Genomic DNA, 15,944 nt, shown 5'->3' with positions numbered 1-15,944 from the left:
AAATGACGTGGGTAGGTACATTATGGTGGGGCCAGGTAGAGATAAGGTTGGCCCCACATCGTTATCGTTAGCTTATGTAGCTTAACCGTCCCCCGTCGTCCTCCCCTATCCAATCAAGTCATTCTAGCTTCCAACATCACCAGTTCGACCTATGCACAGATATACAGATACCTAACAGGCTACAACATATTACACCCCTTAACCCCGAAACCTCCAAAGGGACACATCGCGATCTTCACCATCGAATGGCCCCTTGAAATGCGGCTGCCTACGCCGTCCTACGTCCACCATGTCCGTTGAGATCTGGCCTCCCATCTCGCCGGACGAGCTTAAAATCCAGGAAGATGCCACTCAGGTACGGTTCACGATACCCAGACGACATTCGCATCCCCAAAGAACACATAATACATACCTTCCCACACAACCACACAACCACCATGCTCCTCCCCGAAGACGGCACCCTAATAGTCGAAGACAACTTCGTCCTAGTCCCCCACCCCATCCCCCTCACCCTCCCCCTCCCACGGCACCAAACCCCCTCCCCATCCCCAACCCCAAACCACCACATCTCCCCATACTCAAACCCAAGCTCACACCCCCCACAGGCCCGCGAACTAACCTGGCTCCTAACAACCCTACACACGACGCTCGCCCAACTAAAACAAGGCCTCGAAGACTGCAGCGCGCTCCTCTCCCCGGCAAACGACACATCAGGCAGCACGCTCGCGCTCACCACGCCGCGAAACGAGACGGTGAAGGGCCACACGACACGCATCGGCACGCGTCTCGTGCGCGGGCTCATCCACCTGAAACTGCGCACCGTGCCGGCGCAGACACTAGTCCTCGACCCGGCGCTCCCGGTCCGCGTAGCCGCGCTAGTACGCCTAGATGCGCTGCTCGCGGCGTCCGTGGGCTTGTGTGTAGGGATAGAAGAACACGCGACGGAGCGGGGGACGCCGGAGGCGGCGTATTTAGCGACGCAGCTGCGGTTGCTGGCGCTGCATATCGCGGAGGCGGTTGCGCTGGTGAGAGGGCCTCCGCACGCAGCTCCGCCGCCGTCTCCGTCGCCTTCGCTGCGGCGACCGCAGTCGAATGCCGGGCGTCCTACGACGCCGAGACCTAGCACCAGCGCGTCTGGAACCACGAATCCAAGCTCTAACTCACGATTATCCGCCGAACAGCAAAAGCAGCAGCAGCAGCAACAGCCTCCTTCAGATATATCCTGGACCACCTCCTCGATCTCACTATCCCACTTCACCCCGCCGCTAAGCCGTAACCTATCCATATACATAACGATCCAAGACGCGTCACTAGTCCTATACCTCCGAGCCCTCGAACCCGCCGACGCCCCCGTAAACTTCGGGACCAAGCTCGCGCTCGCAATCGGCACCACACGACGGCTAGAACACGACGAGGCAGATCGGGTATTCACCTACCGCTGCGACGAGTCGACCTCCATCGAGGGCATCGAATCGCATCCACAACCACAGCTAGAAGGAAGGAAAGGAGTCGAAGTCTACGTGCGCGAGAAAGTATGCGTCGAGAGCGCGGACCCGAGTTTACTTTCGTTATCAGCGAAGCTTACCGCGCTGGGGAACACGTTGGGACTTGCGAGGAGGAATTTAGCTGCTGTCATGGGGGAGGAGGTAGAGGATTAATATACATAAAAGCCTAGGGTTGAATAGGACCCACTGCATTATGGTATGGAGTTCTGGGGTTTACATGGGATTTCAATAAGGCAAAGCGATGTGATACCTAACATCTTGTTTAGGCGGGAAAACAACACATGAATATGAAGCGTAGCTAAAAACAAGCGAAATGATTCGCATTGCTACCAGTCAAACAACGGTCATATCCCTCGGAACTTGAATGTTCAGATTTTCCAACCCGAGTTTTCGTGAAACGACTTCCGATCTCAGCGGTAATAAGCGTACAATACCTAGGTACCTTTGCAAATTCCTACATACCATCCCTGCATCACAGTTGTAAAAGAGATAACTGCCTTGGTGCCCTCCAAACTCCATTTCAATGCTTTGTTAGGTTCAGAAATCATCCACTACGCGTATTTGCCCTTTCTTACCCCATCTGTACAAGAGATTTAAGCCACAGGCGACCACGGCATCGGGATGAGGATCCTCGACTTCATGGTCTGGATCAGGGGAACGGTCTTGTGCACCGTCTCGGCCCAACCCTCCTGTTTCCAGCTTTCTTCTCTTCGAACCTTTCGTTCCTCCAGATTGGCAAATTGCCAAAGGTGGTGGACGGTGTTAAGGTCACCAATCTGCACGAACCAAGCTCCGACGCCTTCCATAACTTCTCTCCGTGCCTTCAAACCTCGTCGCCAGTGGGTCTCCCACTCGAGCAGGTTACCAGGGTGAAGGGTGTACGAACGCAGTTCGAAAAGGCCGCCTAGTTGGCGTGGTGAGGTGGTTGGCCAGAACGAGAATTCTTGCATGATGGATGTGTTCTTCGATTTGACTAGCGTCTTAAGCTTCTTGTCAAATTCGGGGAAATCGGGGTGTCTGGAGATGGAATGTAGTGATTGGTGGTATCCTTGGTAGCGTTGGTATTCCCAAATATGAACTTTACATTACTCTATTAGCACGTTGTCACGGACAATCCACAAGGACAGGACAGGACAGGTTAGGGTTGATTTACCGAATGTGTCACAATCTCCTACTTCAGTTCGCCAGCTTCCAACAAGATGAACCTTATTCTCTTCTATAGAGGCCATGCGCGGATACCAGTTGCCGACTAACTCGACGTATTCATCTACTTTATCGGGCTGTACCTGGTGAAAGACGATTGAGTGAACATACTTGCCACGAGCTAGGACGGCGGAGAAGCTCGCTTCGAGTTGAGCATCCAGCTCGCGACCTTCCTTGGTTCCGTAGATGACTCTGTTAAGAAGACCCTCGGGTCGGTCGGGTTCCTTGTTTGCTACCTCCGCTCGTTGTCCTGTGTGCGTGCTTAATGAGCCCAAGCCCTGGGTGGTTTCACGGGCACCGGCCAAAGAATTGTTAATAGAATTAGAAGAAGTTGTAGTGAACCTACTTGCTTCTCTCTCCTGCTGTGCTTTCACCAACTGCTCGCGGAAGTCCTTCTGCCTTGAATTGAACGAGTCGACACCTTCAGGTGTAATGTCGGCTAGGATGGGTGCTCGCTGGCTAGCGGCAGTGGAGCTAAACGCTCTCAAGGAGCGTGGAGCTACCACTGCTGCTCGGGCGAAACGTCGGGTCAACATATTGATGTTTGTAGATATGTTTGTTACTGAAAGGGAGGGATGGGAGATGACAAAAGAACAAAGGCGAATGTTGAAGTTAGGTGGAAGTAGTTTGTAGTTTGTAGTGTGAGCGGAAGATAGATAGTAGGTAGAAGTGTGGAGGGTGGTGAATATGAAGTGGCAGCGTCGAATTTGACGCAAGCTTAGTCGATAAGGCACGGTGATCTCGGTGACTCGTGCTGAGGAATACTCGAATGGGGATTGGGTAATATGAGGGGGATGTTAAGGTACTATGTAAGGTGGTAGGCAGGTGGTAATGGTGGTAATGGCAGTGATGCTTGTGCTGTATGTGCTTTCCAGTGTGTGTGCTGGTTGCTGGTTGCTGATAGCGGTGATATGTATGTACAAGGATAGCTGCAGATATGCGGTATCAATTTCGCGGGGAAGTTCCAAGTTCCAATCCTTTAAGGCGATAGGCAGTACTATAGGCAGTGATGGACGTTCCGCGAGGCAGTTCAGTTGAGTAGGTAGGTATCGGGAGACGAGAAGCTTGGAGCACAATGAGACGCAATGAGACGGAAGAATTAAAAGCAGTTTTTGGAAGATGGAGGGTAGAGTTTAGGATTAATTGGTTACATTTATTCTATTCCCCCGCATTTGAACGGGAAGTGTCCAGGTGTTTGAAAGGTCCTACTAGTCGTACTATGTAAGTTCATACCAGCGCGATTTCCCCAGCTTTTAGATGTTCAATCGTGTTAGTAAATGTGGAGAATACCTCCAAGAGCTTCAGGTAGGTCCTACCCGGTCCTACCTATTTCGTAGGTGATAGTTCTAGGTACATGGCATGATGATGTCACGAGTACCATGTTAGCTTCCCGGTAAAACCATTAACCCTGACTCCGGCTCTAGCGGCTTTTAATGTTCCAACAATCTTATGTCAGCACTTCAATTCAATGCAGTGTCTTTTTATTAGCCTCAGGCATCTTTTCTTTTAAACGCCAAATTACTAAGGCAAGAATCGTCAAGTTCCGGTTAGCGGTAGAAGAGCTTGTCCTAAGAAAACCACTCGTTCCGAAACCACAACTAACATCATTCAATAATATCAACACCGTACACACTCAACTCCTCCGAAAACACATTCACGATGTCTTGGCTCGGTGTTACTCCCCTTAAGAAATTTCCGGCGCCAGTCCGTACGTTAATTGACTCCATACAACCCGCACGGGTAATTCGCGTAATTTGCGACAGCTACTGACATGATGAACAGTCAAGCCCTTGGCCCCTTTCTTCGCTGCCGGTACGATAACGAACGATTCTTGCGCTAGGATTATTAGACCCGAATAATTATATCTAACAGATTTATAGGTCTAATCATCGCCTACGGTGTCAACTCCGCGCAAAATGCCATGATGAAGTGTATGTCTTTCGCTATAGCCAGGCGAAGAGGGGAAAGTAACTAACAACTTTCTAATAGCCGACGAATGGAAGAACGACCCTCGCAACCCGTATGCTAAGTCAAAAGGACATTAGAGATATGGTGGACTTGGAGAAAGTGGCGTATCATTCCGAACGAGAAGCATCATAAACGGTCAAACTGGACGAATCATCATTCCGTTAGCCGAACAAAGCAGGATTGTACTATAAATTACGCGCTTACGTCGAATCAAGAGCTTCGTCTACAGCCAACACCTATCTCTATGTTGGGTTCTGTTTCAACTATTGAACTTAAGAGGAACATATGATATGTTGTTTCCATTGCGCTCGCTTGTGCGATATCGTTCCATGGACTCCACAAACTACTAGGGAGGTATTGTATCAGCCTCATATTTGAAATTGTGGGCACAACATGATATTGTGAAAATCCTATTCGTCCAGGTCATAATTCTGAGCCTATTCAAACTCAACGGCTCTATTATTAAACATACGAGAATGTCAACGCCACTGGGGTAACCGACTGCGGAGTACCAAAAGTTGACTTATATCTAATATCTCATCAATAGATTTCCAGAATAAACATCCTATGCTTCTAGCTTCAACGTCATACATAATACTCCACGGCTCGTTATCGTCCATATCCGTAGGTCCGAATATCTAATATGACAACCCACATGAAGCAGCAACTTCAGAGTATGAAGAACCTATAAGTATAACACATAACATGAAATGATAAAATATATACAATAGCTGCTGTAATAATATACAAAGAGTACCTGCTCATTCAATTATTCAATTATTCAAATTTCATATATGATGCAAAATGTCGAGGTTATGTCACCTATCTATACTCTAGCCGAATCTGGGCCGCCAGATTAAAAAAAGTCCGAATCATGCAACGCACTCATTCTTCAACATTTCTAGCCTCAGCCTCATCCCACTCACACATTCTCTTGTAACCATCGTACCCCAACAAAAACTAGAAGCCCATAAATGAGGTTATAAACCTCCCATACATGAACCCCTTCATCCCCCTCATCCCACGCACCATCCAGCGCACCCTACCACCAAACCCACCACCCCGCCATCTCCTCCAGACCATCACCACGATGTCCACATCCACAACCACAACCACAACCACACCCCCCACCGGGACCGCCCCCAAAACCCTCCCAAAATCCCAAATCCCCAAAGGCAAAACCGAGCTAAAGATCCTCATGCTACACGGGTACACCCAATCCGGGCCGCTCTTCAGCTCCAAAACCAAAGCGCTCTCCAAACTCCTCACCAAAGCCCTCTCACCCGCCCCCTACAACCTGCACCCGACGCTAATCTACCCCACGGGACCATTCCGTCTGCGTCCCTCCGACATACCCGGCTACATCCCCTCGGACTCGGTCGACGAGGACGAGGGAGACAACTGGGCTTGGTTCCAGAGCATAGCGACGGGGGCGTACCAGGGGTTCGCGAGCGGGATGCGCAGCATAGCGACTGCGATCGCGGACGCCGGGGGCGTGGACGGCGTGTGTGGGTTCAGCCAGGGGGGCGCGGTGGCGGCGCTAGTGGCTTCGGCGTTGGAGACGCCGTATCGGGAACCTTCTGGTACTATCGCTCCAGACGGCGATTTCGAGACATCGTGGGTCCCGCTTCTGCGCGCCGCGAACAACAACGCGCCGCTGAAGTTCTGCGTCGTCTATAGTGGGTTCTACGCGCCGCCGCCGGAGTTGCAGTGGCTATACACGCCGCCGATCACCACGCCAACGCTGCATTTTCTAGGGTCGCTGGACACTGTGGTGGAGGAGAGCCGGAGCCAGGCGCTTGTGGAGCGGTGCGTGGACCCGACGATTAGGGTGCATCCCGGGGGTCACTATGTGCCTGTAGCGAAGGAGTGGGCGCTTTGTTTGGCGGGATGGTTGAGGGAGCGGTATCAGGAACCTAGTGCTACGAAAGAGGTCCTATAATGTGCCTAGGTGAAGAACGTACAGGTAGGAATAGGGGTTCAAGTGGGGATAGATATAGAGAAGGTATACACGGAGATTATACGCGAAGAGCTAGAGTTAGACCTAGAAATATACCATATGAGTATACGATCACGATAGAACCCAGAAATCGAACATAAGATATAGAAGGCCAATCCGGTTTTACACGGGCATTCCGTGCCTCCTAAACCTAATCTAGGTAATGTACATTCGCATGCCTTTTGATGCAAACCTTTGCTGTGCTGTGCCTGTCGAAACATTCCAAGCCGTCACCAGCTCCGAAAGAATTACTCCCCTAAGACCGAGTCCTCGTAAAGCATCAATCCCCCTTACGCCTTCTTCTTTCCCTTCTTTTCCTTGCCTTCCTTTGCGCCGGGCTGGATTCTGGCCATCATCTCTTCTTTGGTGATGAGATGATCCACACGTTCCAATAGGCCGAGTAGACTCTTCATATTATGGCTCCACTCGTTGAGGATATCGTCGACGTCTCTAGGCTTGGCGAAGCTGACTATACTAGCCGGTCGGTCAATACGGGCGAAGACTGTCTTGGAGCATACTAGCTCGCTGATATATTTCTCCGTCTCGTCCTCTGTCAGGTCAAGTAGTTGAGTGAGACGCTTCATGCCAATTCGAGTGTAGTACTTGGCAACTACTCTGACGTTGTGCTCGATCACACGTTTGCGCAGGTCCTGCCATCGCTGGTGGGCCTTGTCATCCTTAGATTGGTTCGGACGCTCGTCAAAAATGTCGGTCCCGCATAGATGAGGGCCGTATTGCTTGGCGACCTCGGGCCATCGCATAAGCTCGTGCACCGTGAACAATTTAAGCAATGATGCGTCAACAGGGATCTGAGAATTTCGTGTATCGCGGAAGATGCGCTGGAGAAGATCGTGCTGCTCGTTGTCGTGAGGAGCAAGGATGACGAAGTAAATAATACGTTGCAGAACCTAATCAAAGTTAGCAATATTCAGCAGATGAAGAGAACAGATGAGCAAACGCACAGGTTGTAGTTTTGAGGGGTCTACCTCAACGGCTTCAGTATCTAATACTTGTCTGTAGTGTTTGCAAGCATCGAGATATTTGTCATCGTGCTTTGCCAAAGTAATTTGCTGTTCATAATAGGCCAACTTTAAGTCGGTAGTATCATCCTCTTGCTCTGGAGGCACCTCTTCCCCGCGCTTCAGTTTCTCTTCTCTGGCCTTTTTGTCTTTTTCGATCTGTTCTGGCGTCTTCTTGGGCTTCCGCGACAAATACCGGGTACTGATCTTGCGGCTAAGAATCATAGCCTGCGTCCAATCGCCGTTCTCAATACATAGCGCGACTTGAGCAAGTATGAACTCGGTCTTCTCACGTCTCTCCATCGATCCGAAGGTTTCGACTTGCAATTCACAAAGGATGTCCGTAGCAGACTTGAGGTCGCCTTGTTGCTTCTTGATGTCGGACAGAATTCTAGTCACGCGAGCACGCTCAACTTCGACGAAGATCTTGCCCTCGGTTACGGTACGTAGTGTTTCGATGACGGTAAGTTTGGTATCCAGGTTCGGGGTGGCGTCGAGGAAACCCATGACAGTCTGGACCATCTTGGTGATAGCCTGCTTAAGCTGGCCATGTTTCTTGGAAAGGACCAAGACCTGGTCATTGAGTAAACTCCAGTTGCCGGCATCCTTGCAGATCGTACATATGGCAATGAGTGTTCTGGATGTGGATGCAAGGTCGGAAGCCTGTGTATCAGGGTTAGTAAGTATTGAAAAGTGACGGTGGATTAAGACAATAGCTAACCTGACGGGTTTGCTTCTCGAACACGGTCAGCTTCTCAATAGCTGCTTGGATATCATTCTACAATTCTATATTAGCTAATGTTACAATATTTAGGGTCTATATTTAAGCAAAGCGCACCTTGGCGAGCTTCTCTGCGTCGGGGATCTGTGTGTCAGCTTCCTTGCTGAAGTCCTTCTCGGGCTTCAGGGCAGCGTCCGCCATGGTTTCCTAACTATTGCGACGACGTAAAATGTAGACAGATTAAAGCGTAATATACCCGAAATAGAGCCTATGTGGAGGCCTTTGTGGGTTATCGTGAAGTGTGGTAGCTGGTAGGGTGGTCGGTGAACGATGAATGGTAGATGGAAAGTGGTAAAGTTACGATGATGGAAATTGGAAGCTAGAAGCTCAGATACATCGATACGTTGATGCGAGGCGACGAAAGCTCGCGCCTGCCTTGCAACATTGAATTGATTGGTCCGAGCGCTAAGCTAAGTCAGCTAGATAAGATCAAGTCACGTGAGGATATCTATGTAGTAAGTACCTAAGTACCTAGGTATCTGATTATCAATCATTTCATACGTCCGTCGGAAATCCCCAAGAACAGAACAACAACAACAACAACAACTCTAGAATAGCGAATAAATCGACTAGTTTCCTATGGATTACGCACCCATATGATAGTAGACGATCTCCCATAGTACGGCGGGAAAAGATCAATTAATACCTACTTCATACTATCCTAGCCAACCCCATTCATTCCCCCTTTTCTACAATTCAGGGGCTACCGCTACGGTGCGAGTATTATTGAATGATCACGACTATCTACATCATATCATATATATATGCGGATTTCCTAGACATTGAAACCTGACCAAGTGTTAAATTCTGTCTTATTCAGCTGTCTCATACAATAGCTAGAGCGTTCGCCGTACTTGCTACTCCCCCTATTAGGTAATTCGTGTCAGCATATCTCAGACGGAAACCGATATCTCAGGCTACTTACCTTTCACGTTGTTCGGAGCACTAGCAAGGAAGAATGTCCATTGCTTCCTCTCTGCACACTTCTCGGCCAGCTTTTCGAGATCCCACAGTTCACCTATTGGACAGCCCCAAAGCGCCAACAGCTTCTCGTGGAGGTAATAGTCTACGCAGCATTAGCCTTTTTCAAATAGGCGTCCTCCCTTTAACGGATTTTCGAAGGAAAACGATCGAAAACATGCCTTTGCGAGATGGCCAAGCTTCGAACGCGGGCTGATCTCCCGCCACGGCCGAAAAGTAGGAATCATGCAGGAAGTCGAGTATCTCCTCACTCTGTTCCACACCGATGTAGCGCTGCCCATCATCAGGTCCAAATTTATGCTTCTGGAGGTGATGAGCTGCCTTTTGCTCGTATGTGAGCAAATTCGCATTCTTCAAGAAGCCAGATCTGACGAGCAGTATATCTCCAACCTGGACGTCGCCTCCCTGAGCCGCGGGCCTCAGATCGATTCCTTGCGTTTGTGCTACCTTTACAAGGTCGCTGTAGCTAATACTGAAGTTGTCGTAGAACTCCGGCTTGATGTTGTTGGCTTCGGCATAACGAGCGTAGTCTAGAAGAAGGCCCCTGCCCGCAATACCGCGAGCGGCCCATGCATGAATGCCGCATTTAGATGAGGGATTGGGGCCAGCTATATCCTCAAATGTCGTCTATGGGAGATATATTAGTTATGAGTCGCTTTTTGAGTGGTTCGTTTGGCAAACTTACTCCGTTGTAAAAGAATCCGGAGGGAACATGGGCGAACTACACAAGATTAACCTCTAGCTGACCAGAATTTTCGAGCTAGCTACGATTCAAACTCACGTGGCGAAACCCATCCCATTGCGATGTACTTTGAGGGTTCATTTCGTAATTATCGTCAAACGTATGTTTACTATTAGCTCCTAGGGAAGTGATACGATGCTTGAAGAAAGCTCTCCTATAACACGGTGGCACTGGTTGATCAAACGGAAGCCTATGATACGAGTTATTAGGAGACGTTCTCTGCTCGGGCCATTGGGTATATAGGTAGATGGCATTCTAACCCAAGAGGGATGGTCTCTCCTGAAGAGACGGTTTCCAGCGCTTTCTTCACCCTTTCAGGTGTCTGTAGGTTCAGCCTACCCAGCTTTGATCATTGTCAGTCAAGGATTATAAATTTACTACACAGGAATAACACGAGCCAACAAACCTCATCATCGCTGCCCCATATCCATGCCGAATCTTCAGGTTCGCCAGATTTTGGCCGTAAGTCTTTTCTCAACGGAAGCGCCATCTGTAATTTATGGTATTATTCAGTGTTTTTACAGATATCAATATAGGCACTTAGGTATATACCTACTTATTGCGAAAGGTTTCGCAGGATTCTAGTAGCGGGGAACATACATTGACATCCAGAGCACACCTTCACTGGCCTATCATTTTCTACATCGTGGAGGCTTTCCCCTCATGAGGTAACCATAACCTCGGCCAGTAATATTAACAATCCATGGGATTATAGGATTGTCTTGTTGGTAGCCATGTTACGTTGGCGCATACCTAGTCACCCTTCCAGATTGCCCAGGAGATTGCCAAGGTAGAAGTGCTCGCCATGTAGCCTCACAACCCGATGTTCCGCCTTATCCAGATGCGAATTCCCGCCCAACGTGTCCTATAAAATACTGGAAGATTCTCCGATGTACTTTGTACTGCTAACCATGATAATATAAGTCCCTTAAACAAACAGACTCGGAAGTGGTGGCGGTGCAAAGGTCGCATCGCATGTTAACCAGGTGACCTGCTCTATTGCGATCTAACAGTGGTATAACAGGTCGCATACTCTTCTGATGGGATTGAGAGGTGTCCCGATGCACTTAATTGAAAATTCTTGAAGTCTACAGCAGTGAGTATGAGCTGCTCGATGGGCTTGAATTTCTGAAGACGCTCAATGACGCCGCGCCCCTTTACCAAATTCTTCATGGAGACCGAGTCATACCGAGAGTCGAAGACTGTCTAGGCAGATTCCTATTGCTCCACCGATTGTCGTTAGCTCGTGGACGAATCCATAGGTCACACAAGAGACCTAGTGATTCTACCTCAGTTTCGTCCTAAATATGTCCTAGGGAAGTCTTAATCTTTCTAATCAGCAGGATATCTTTAGCTTCGAGAGGGGATGCTCATAGATAATCTAGAATATTCTCTGCCGCATCACAGATCCTTATGATCCACGAACGGGGTGATTTTGGGGCGTAGGTAGATAGGTGGTCTGGCGCCTGGAGAATGCGCACCTTCAGCTGATCAATTCCAAGTATTATTCGTGACCGAGTCCAAGTCTTCTCCTAGATAATGCCTCACGTTGACGTCGTTATCTTCCGATAAGCTGAGGATAGGATGAGACCGATTCATCGCCGCTTGCGCATGCCGATTGCCTGCCGTCTCCGAAAAAAGAATTATGCCAAACATACCTTAGGTAGGTAGGTAGGTACCTATCTTGTATAATCCGTGCCGTTGTATGGCAGCATGCACACTGGATATAAACCATCTGATACACGATGCCGCTTGACTACCAAGAAAAAAAAGTATGAATAATGTAGTTTATGCATGGGTATTGATAGTAAATAATATATGTGCGTTTTAATAAATTGGACCGGAAGACATGATGTAAAAAAAAAAAAAAAAACATACAACAAGTCCTAAGAACATATCGAACCCGAAGCTCTCATCGGTGTTCCAACCTCTTGCGCCGCAAGCGGTTCATACACACGACTTTTCAACTGAGCCAGGCCACTCCGCTAAGTCCTTAGGAATTGTTATTGTGCGGTCCCTTCTTTAGATATATAACCTTACTGTCGTGAAAGTTCACGTGCCGATAAGTACTAAGTACCTAGTATATGAGTCAGCCAAAAATACAAGTACCTATCGGCATCACGAAGCAATTCCGCGCTACTAGGATTGTTTTCATCCGATCTTACAGATTTCCCGTTGATCTGGTTTCTATTTATAATAGTCACCTCCCATAGGTGAAGTGCAGACGCTAGCAACACTAGGGCATACAGGGGCTTATTAGACAAACTAAGCAAATATTCTCTTCATACACAACCTGATGAAAGGTTCAATCCGAATTGGTGTAGTGGCTAACATTTGGTGCTCTCATGGCGCACGAATTCTGGCATTCTGATGGAATATTAGATTCTGCACTGATCCGCCAAGCCCGGGGTTCGATTCCCCGATTCGGAGTCATTCACTGTTATTCTTTTACCTTTTGCTCAAGGAGTATGCTACCTTGACAATGTTTTAGCTCAGTGCAGATTTTTTTTTCACACGCACTCCCTCTATACTAGAACAAGAACGAAAAGATGTAAGACTCTCGCCTATGCCCAATAGAATTGGAGGGCCTGGTAGATGATGAGGCTGAGGCGCTACCACAAGATAAGATAGTCTGGAAGAGGGTATGAATGCCAAGAAAACAATCTTTCAGACAGAAGCCGGCATCGCCACTATCCCGGCCTCCGCTTCCGGACCGAATGCGCCCAAGGACCCCGTCGGCAGCACCGTTAAGGAAGTCCTGGCTAGCCTCCGTAAAACTGTTGGTAGACCGAGTATTTCGGGGTTGCAAAGAGATGAAGATATGGTTCCAGCGGTTTACCTCGACTATTCCTAGTACGCCTGAAACGAGAAATCAAAGGCAATATTGAAAGGCTTGAATGGCTAGGACAGAGTGCGGACATACTACCTTTGATGATATCATTAGGTTCTACGTGTCGCTTGACACTCATATTCAGTCGAACTTGACACCATTTCCATTTCGGCTTCACTCGGTGAGGTTTTGGGACATGTCTACATGGTAGTCGATAGCATCGAAAGTCCCCAAAGCCTAAACATATTTCCTCCACACAGCATATCGACTCGTCATGGATATGCCCTATCATCAACGGCGGCCTCACATGAAAGAGTGTGACTCACCGTGACTAGTACCGAAGAAAACAAGCACCATCCGACGATGCCCATCCTTGACGATAGTCTGATCCGATAGTCTGGAACGTTTCATCAAACAACAATAAACGTTACCCACCGCGCGCACCTAGGTAACAGCGCAGGAGTCCAACCCGAAACAGCGCCGGCGGCAGCGCCGACACGCCGGTTCATGATAGAGGCGAATACAACACGTGTACCTAAGCGGTGAAGCGACCCCGGTCCCGTATGATCCCTCCCACGTCTCGGTACCGGAAACCCACCACTACCTACCAAAGGGTTTAACTCGCCTTGGAACCAAACAGGACTCGTGCCACGACCTAGACGACGCAGTCATCTGAAACAAAAGGTAGCGTGATGACGAGGCCTCGTCTCGTTGTTGCGGCAAACGATCGACGGGTATGCCGTAGATGCAGCCATGTACATATGTATGCACGTATGTATAAGCTTATAGGCCTGGGTTCGGCCCGTCATGGACGAGGCAGTATCGGCCAGGATACATGACATATCGGTACGACGAGAGTACACCTGACGGAGGTGGCTACTAACAAGCAAGTATTTTCTATCGTGTCCGTATTAGCTTGTGATGAGCTCTCCCTGCATGGTACGTTCTGGGAACTTCTACGCGATTCCCATGTCTTCGCAGCGAGGTCCTTGTGGACTGTCGTCGTAATTAATGAAGGTGGCGAAGAAGGGTGATGGTCGAAGCGCGAAAAAAAGAGAAGAGATATATGAAGTTGGATTAAGCCAAGAAATAAGGGTCATGTGACGGTATGTCAGGGGACAGCTCCAGCCGTAAATGTTTATGAGTGTGGCGGTGTAATGTGGCGTCATGTGGCTCATGCAATGTAAATCATTATATTGATTGGGCTGAAAAATTGATTGGCAAGTGCTAATAATTGCGAGAAGGGTGGCGAACCTTCCCGAAATCTCTCTCCGAATTTGTACAACGGCGTCAGCGGCGGATCGGCGGATGAGGTTCGCTCCGAGCGGAGACTGGCGGGTTTGTTACAGCGTACATAGAGGCTTGAGGCTGCTTCTGCTAGCTGGGATATACCTGGCTATCCAATGATTCTTGTGGCTAAGCAAGCTAGACATGTCCGTAACGAGCTGTGATCGTCGGCGATGATCGTTATCGTGCAACTGACGAGAGAGATACGGCATCTGACGCTGTTCCTTGCATCGAATTTCGTCCTGTCCGTTGAGAACTAACAGTGGTTGGAGTACGCACCTATCTATGACCTAGCTGCCTAGGTATGTACTAGGCATGCATATATGTATGTAGGAAGTATGTATGTACTCTTGCCATTTGCATCGCATGTCACTACCGGCAGAGCGATGTCCGTGTACAACTCGACGGTGGCGAATGTAAACCCATTTCCCACGTTCTCATACTGATGAAAAACATTGTCAAGCTCATGTTGAGTTGCTTGGCTGGTTGGTTCGGCAGGGCCACATATGTATGTCGTCCCGTGGGTATGGTTACTCCAGACATGTATCTAACCTAATATTCGTCGATAGCGGCTCGGATCGCCATGGTTCATGGGCACCATTTTCTTGAAGATCCCAGATCGCATGGCGTTGATTGCCAATAGCAGTACGTGGACCTTCATCCGGGACCTAATGACGTTTAGTAAGCGGGACAACCCACAATTAGATTATTCGGTTTAGATGAGGACGCCAATGGGATGAATTAGTTAGTTCCATAGGTGGCCATTCGTAAGGATATCTAACAGTCCAGGAACCGAAGCCACCAAGGACAGCAAGGAGGACAGATTCTGGGATAGTTGTTTAAACATGACAATGGAACATGTCGTTAGGTAACACCGGGTCACAGGGATTGAAGTGATCACATGTACGAGATGCTATTATGCCGACAAGCAATAGCTGTTTCTAGCGATCCCGATGCTGTCAGTGTCGCATGAATCTGAGGTGCCTTATTCCCCGCGATATGCCCAGGAAGATAAGTTGCGGTCTGTTAAAGAGTTAAACTTGCGACACTTCTTGTTTACATATCCGTCCAAACGGGTGGACGACTTCTAGCTTGGCACCTATCCCGACTAGATCGAGCCGCTGTAAGATTAGCAGCCCGTCCGTGTCTAGGGGCGGAAAGGCGGGACAGGACAGGCTTCACGGTTACAGTCGGCGGGTTGGGCATAAAGCTTACTCCTTACAGTTTCAGGCCGATATTAGGATTGGTAATAAATGAGAAACATGCAGAGTGGCATAGGGACTGGGTGGGTAAACAGTAAACTAGTAGGCCGGTAGGTAGGCAGGAGGCATTACGCACATCTTGTAGGAGTATGCATCCATCTACATATGCAGATATGTAATGCGGATCGTGGGGAGCTCTGTGGTTTGTGGTTGTGTGGGAACGATCCCGAGGCAAGTGGGGGATTTTGATCGTTCTCGAAACGATGGTCCCTTGTCGATCTCCCTTTTTTCCTTGCTATTTCCCACGCGAGCGCCAGAGGTAGAGAGTGTCTCAAGGGAAAGGAACTAGACTAACTCGAACATTAATGATCTTAGTGAGCTCATTTGCACCACCGGCGCCACCGTGTCGGTACTGGTGGTCGAATAG

The 15,944-nt window shown here is 48.9% G+C and overlaps 6 protein-coding genes and 1 non-coding gene across 7 annotated transcripts; 4 read left to right on the top strand and 3 right to left on the bottom strand.

The window, feature by feature from the left end:
• Nucleotides 1-69: 69 nt before the first annotated feature.
• GGS22DRAFT_27758 (RAVE subunit 2/Rogdi) lies at nt 70-1,927 on the top strand. The gene is made up of 3 exons (XM_047966676.1): nt 70-355; nt 606-1,701; nt 1,772-1,927. The coding sequence occupies exons 1-2, from the start codon at nt 290-292 to the stop codon at nt 1,656-1,658; spliced, it is 1,119 nt and encodes a 372-aa protein (XP_047817757.1). The 5' UTR covers nt 70-289; the 3' UTR covers nt 1,659-1,701; nt 1,772-1,927.
• On the bottom strand, nt 1,879-3,391 carry GGS22DRAFT_27755 (NIPSNAP-domain-containing protein). Its single transcript, XM_047966675.1, has 2 exons — nt 2,659-3,391; nt 1,879-2,583 (listed from the first exon to the last, which is right to left on the bottom strand). The coding sequence occupies exons 1-2, from the start codon at nt 3,242-3,244 to the stop codon at nt 2,099-2,101; spliced, it is 1,071 nt and encodes a 356-aa protein (XP_047817756.1). The 5' UTR covers nt 3,245-3,391; the 3' UTR covers nt 1,879-2,098.
• Nucleotides 3,392-4,199: 808 nt separating this feature from the next.
• GGS22DRAFT_166430 (putative mitochondrial F1F0 ATP synthase subunit Atp18) lies at nt 4,200-5,252 on the top strand. The gene is made up of 4 exons (XM_047961849.1): nt 4,200-4,416; nt 4,491-4,520; nt 4,589-4,639; nt 4,698-5,252. Exons 1-4 carry the CDS (start codon nt 4,368-4,370, stop codon nt 4,751-4,753), a joined length of 186 nt encoding a protein of 61 aa, XP_047817755.1. The 5' UTR covers nt 4,200-4,367; the 3' UTR covers nt 4,754-5,252.
• Nucleotides 5,253-5,588: 336 nt separating this feature from the next.
• Nucleotides 5,589-6,743, top strand: GGS22DRAFT_166429 (serine hydrolase-domain-containing protein). The gene has a single exon (XM_047961848.1). It carries the CDS (start codon nt 5,674-5,676, stop codon nt 6,616-6,618), a length of 945 nt encoding a protein of 314 aa, XP_047817754.1. The 5' UTR covers nt 5,589-5,673; the 3' UTR covers nt 6,619-6,743.
• Nucleotides 6,744-6,782: 39 nt separating this feature from the next.
• Nucleotides 6,783-8,779, bottom strand: GGS22DRAFT_27741 (PCI domain-containing protein). Its single transcript, XM_047966674.1, has 4 exons — nt 8,533-8,779; nt 8,416-8,472; nt 7,638-8,357; nt 6,783-7,583 (listed from the first exon to the last, which is right to left on the bottom strand). The coding sequence occupies exons 1-4, from the start codon at nt 8,614-8,616 to the stop codon at nt 6,966-6,968; spliced, it is 1,479 nt and encodes a 492-aa protein (XP_047817753.1). The 5' UTR covers nt 8,617-8,779; the 3' UTR covers nt 6,783-6,965.
• A 227-nt stretch (nt 8,780-9,006) lies between these two features.
• On the bottom strand, nt 9,007-10,746 carry GGS22DRAFT_166427 (uncharacterized protein). The gene is made up of 7 exons (XM_047961847.1): nt 10,605-10,746; nt 10,459-10,541; nt 10,238-10,388; nt 10,142-10,177; nt 9,618-10,083; nt 9,401-9,541; nt 9,007-9,341 (listed from the first exon to the last, which is right to left on the bottom strand). The coding sequence occupies exons 1-7, from the start codon at nt 10,686-10,688 to the stop codon at nt 9,301-9,303; spliced, it is 1,002 nt and encodes a 333-aa protein (XP_047817752.1). The 5' UTR covers nt 10,689-10,746; the 3' UTR covers nt 9,007-9,300.
• A 1,761-nt stretch (nt 10,747-12,507) lies between these two features.
• On the top strand, nt 12,508-12,628 carry GGS22DRAFT_t90. The gene has a single exon. It is a non-coding gene; the product is annotated as a tRNA-Glu (tRNA).
• The last annotated feature ends 3,316 nt before the right edge of the window (nt 12,629-15,944 follow it).

Source organism: Annulohypoxylon maeteangense, assembly GCF_022496945.1.
Source record: "Annulohypoxylon maeteangense strain CBS 123835 unplaced genomic scaffold GGS22scaffold_11, whole genome shotgun sequence".
NCBI classification, from domain to species: domain Eukaryota; kingdom Fungi; phylum Ascomycota; class Sordariomycetes; order Xylariales; family Hypoxylaceae; genus Annulohypoxylon; species Annulohypoxylon maeteangense.
Note: the sequence above shows the minus strand (reverse complement) of the source record. Positions and strands in the feature narration are given on the sequence as shown.

What these genes read in the sequence shown, in the direction of transcription:
- GGS22DRAFT_166430 (XM_047961849.1), top strand. Translation starts at nt 4,368, where the DNA reads ATGTCTTGGCTCGGTGTTACTCCCCTTAAGAAATTTCCGGCGCCAGTC. An exon ending in GAAATTTCCGGCGCCAGTCC is followed by an intron (nt 4,417 to 4,490) that starts GTACGTTAATTG and finishes CATGATGAACAG; the next exon opens with TCAAGCCCTTGGCCCCTTTC. An exon ending in GCAAAATGCCATGATGAAGT is followed by an intron (nt 4,640 to 4,697) that starts GTATGTCTTTCG and finishes ACTTTCTAATAG; the next exon opens with CCGACGAATGGAAGAACGAC.
- GGS22DRAFT_27741 (XM_047966674.1), bottom strand. Translation starts at nt 8,616, where the DNA reads ATGGCGGACGCTGCCCTGAAGCCCGAGAAGGACTTCAGCAAGGAAGCT. An exon ending in TCGAGAAGCAAACCCGTCAG is followed by an intron (nt 8,358 to 8,415) that starts GTTAGCTATTGT and finishes CCTGATACACAG; the next exon opens with GCTTCCGACCTTGCATCCAC. An exon ending in ACCCCTCAAAACTACAACCT is followed by an intron (nt 7,584 to 7,637) that starts GTGCGTTTGCTC and finishes AACTTTGATTAG; the next exon opens with GTTCTGCAACGTATTATTTA.
- GGS22DRAFT_166429 (XM_047961848.1), top strand. Translation starts at nt 5,674, where the DNA reads ATGAACCCCTTCATCCCCCTCATCCCACGCACCATCCAGCGCACCCTA.
- GGS22DRAFT_166427 (XM_047961847.1), bottom strand. Translation starts at nt 10,688, where the DNA reads ATGGCGCTTCCGTTGAGAAAAGACTTACGGCCAAAATCTGGCGAACCT. An exon ending in GGAGAGACCATCCCTCTTGG is followed by an intron (nt 10,389 to 10,458) that starts GTTAGAATGCCA and finishes CTCGTATCATAG; the next exon opens with GCTTCCGTTTGATCAACCAG. An exon ending in CCGGATTCTTTTACAACGGA is followed by an intron (nt 10,084 to 10,141) that starts GTAAGTTTGCCA and finishes TATCTCCCATAG; the next exon opens with ACGACATTTGAGGATATAGC.
- GGS22DRAFT_27755 (XM_047966675.1), bottom strand. Translation starts at nt 3,244, where the DNA reads ATGTTGACCCGACGTTTCGCCCGAGCAGCAGTGGTAGCTCCACGCTCC. An exon ending in AGGAGATTGTGACACATTCG is followed by an intron (nt 2,584 to 2,658) that starts GTAAATCAACCC and finishes AGTAATGTAAAG; the next exon opens with TTCATATTTGGGAATACCAA.
- GGS22DRAFT_27758 (XM_047966676.1), top strand. Translation starts at nt 290, where the DNA reads ATGTCCGTTGAGATCTGGCCTCCCATCTCGCCGGACGAGCTTAAAATC. An exon ending in TCCAGGAAGATGCCACTCAG is followed by an intron (nt 356 to 605) that starts GTACGGTTCACG and finishes CACCCCCCACAG; the next exon opens with GCCCGCGAACTAACCTGGCT.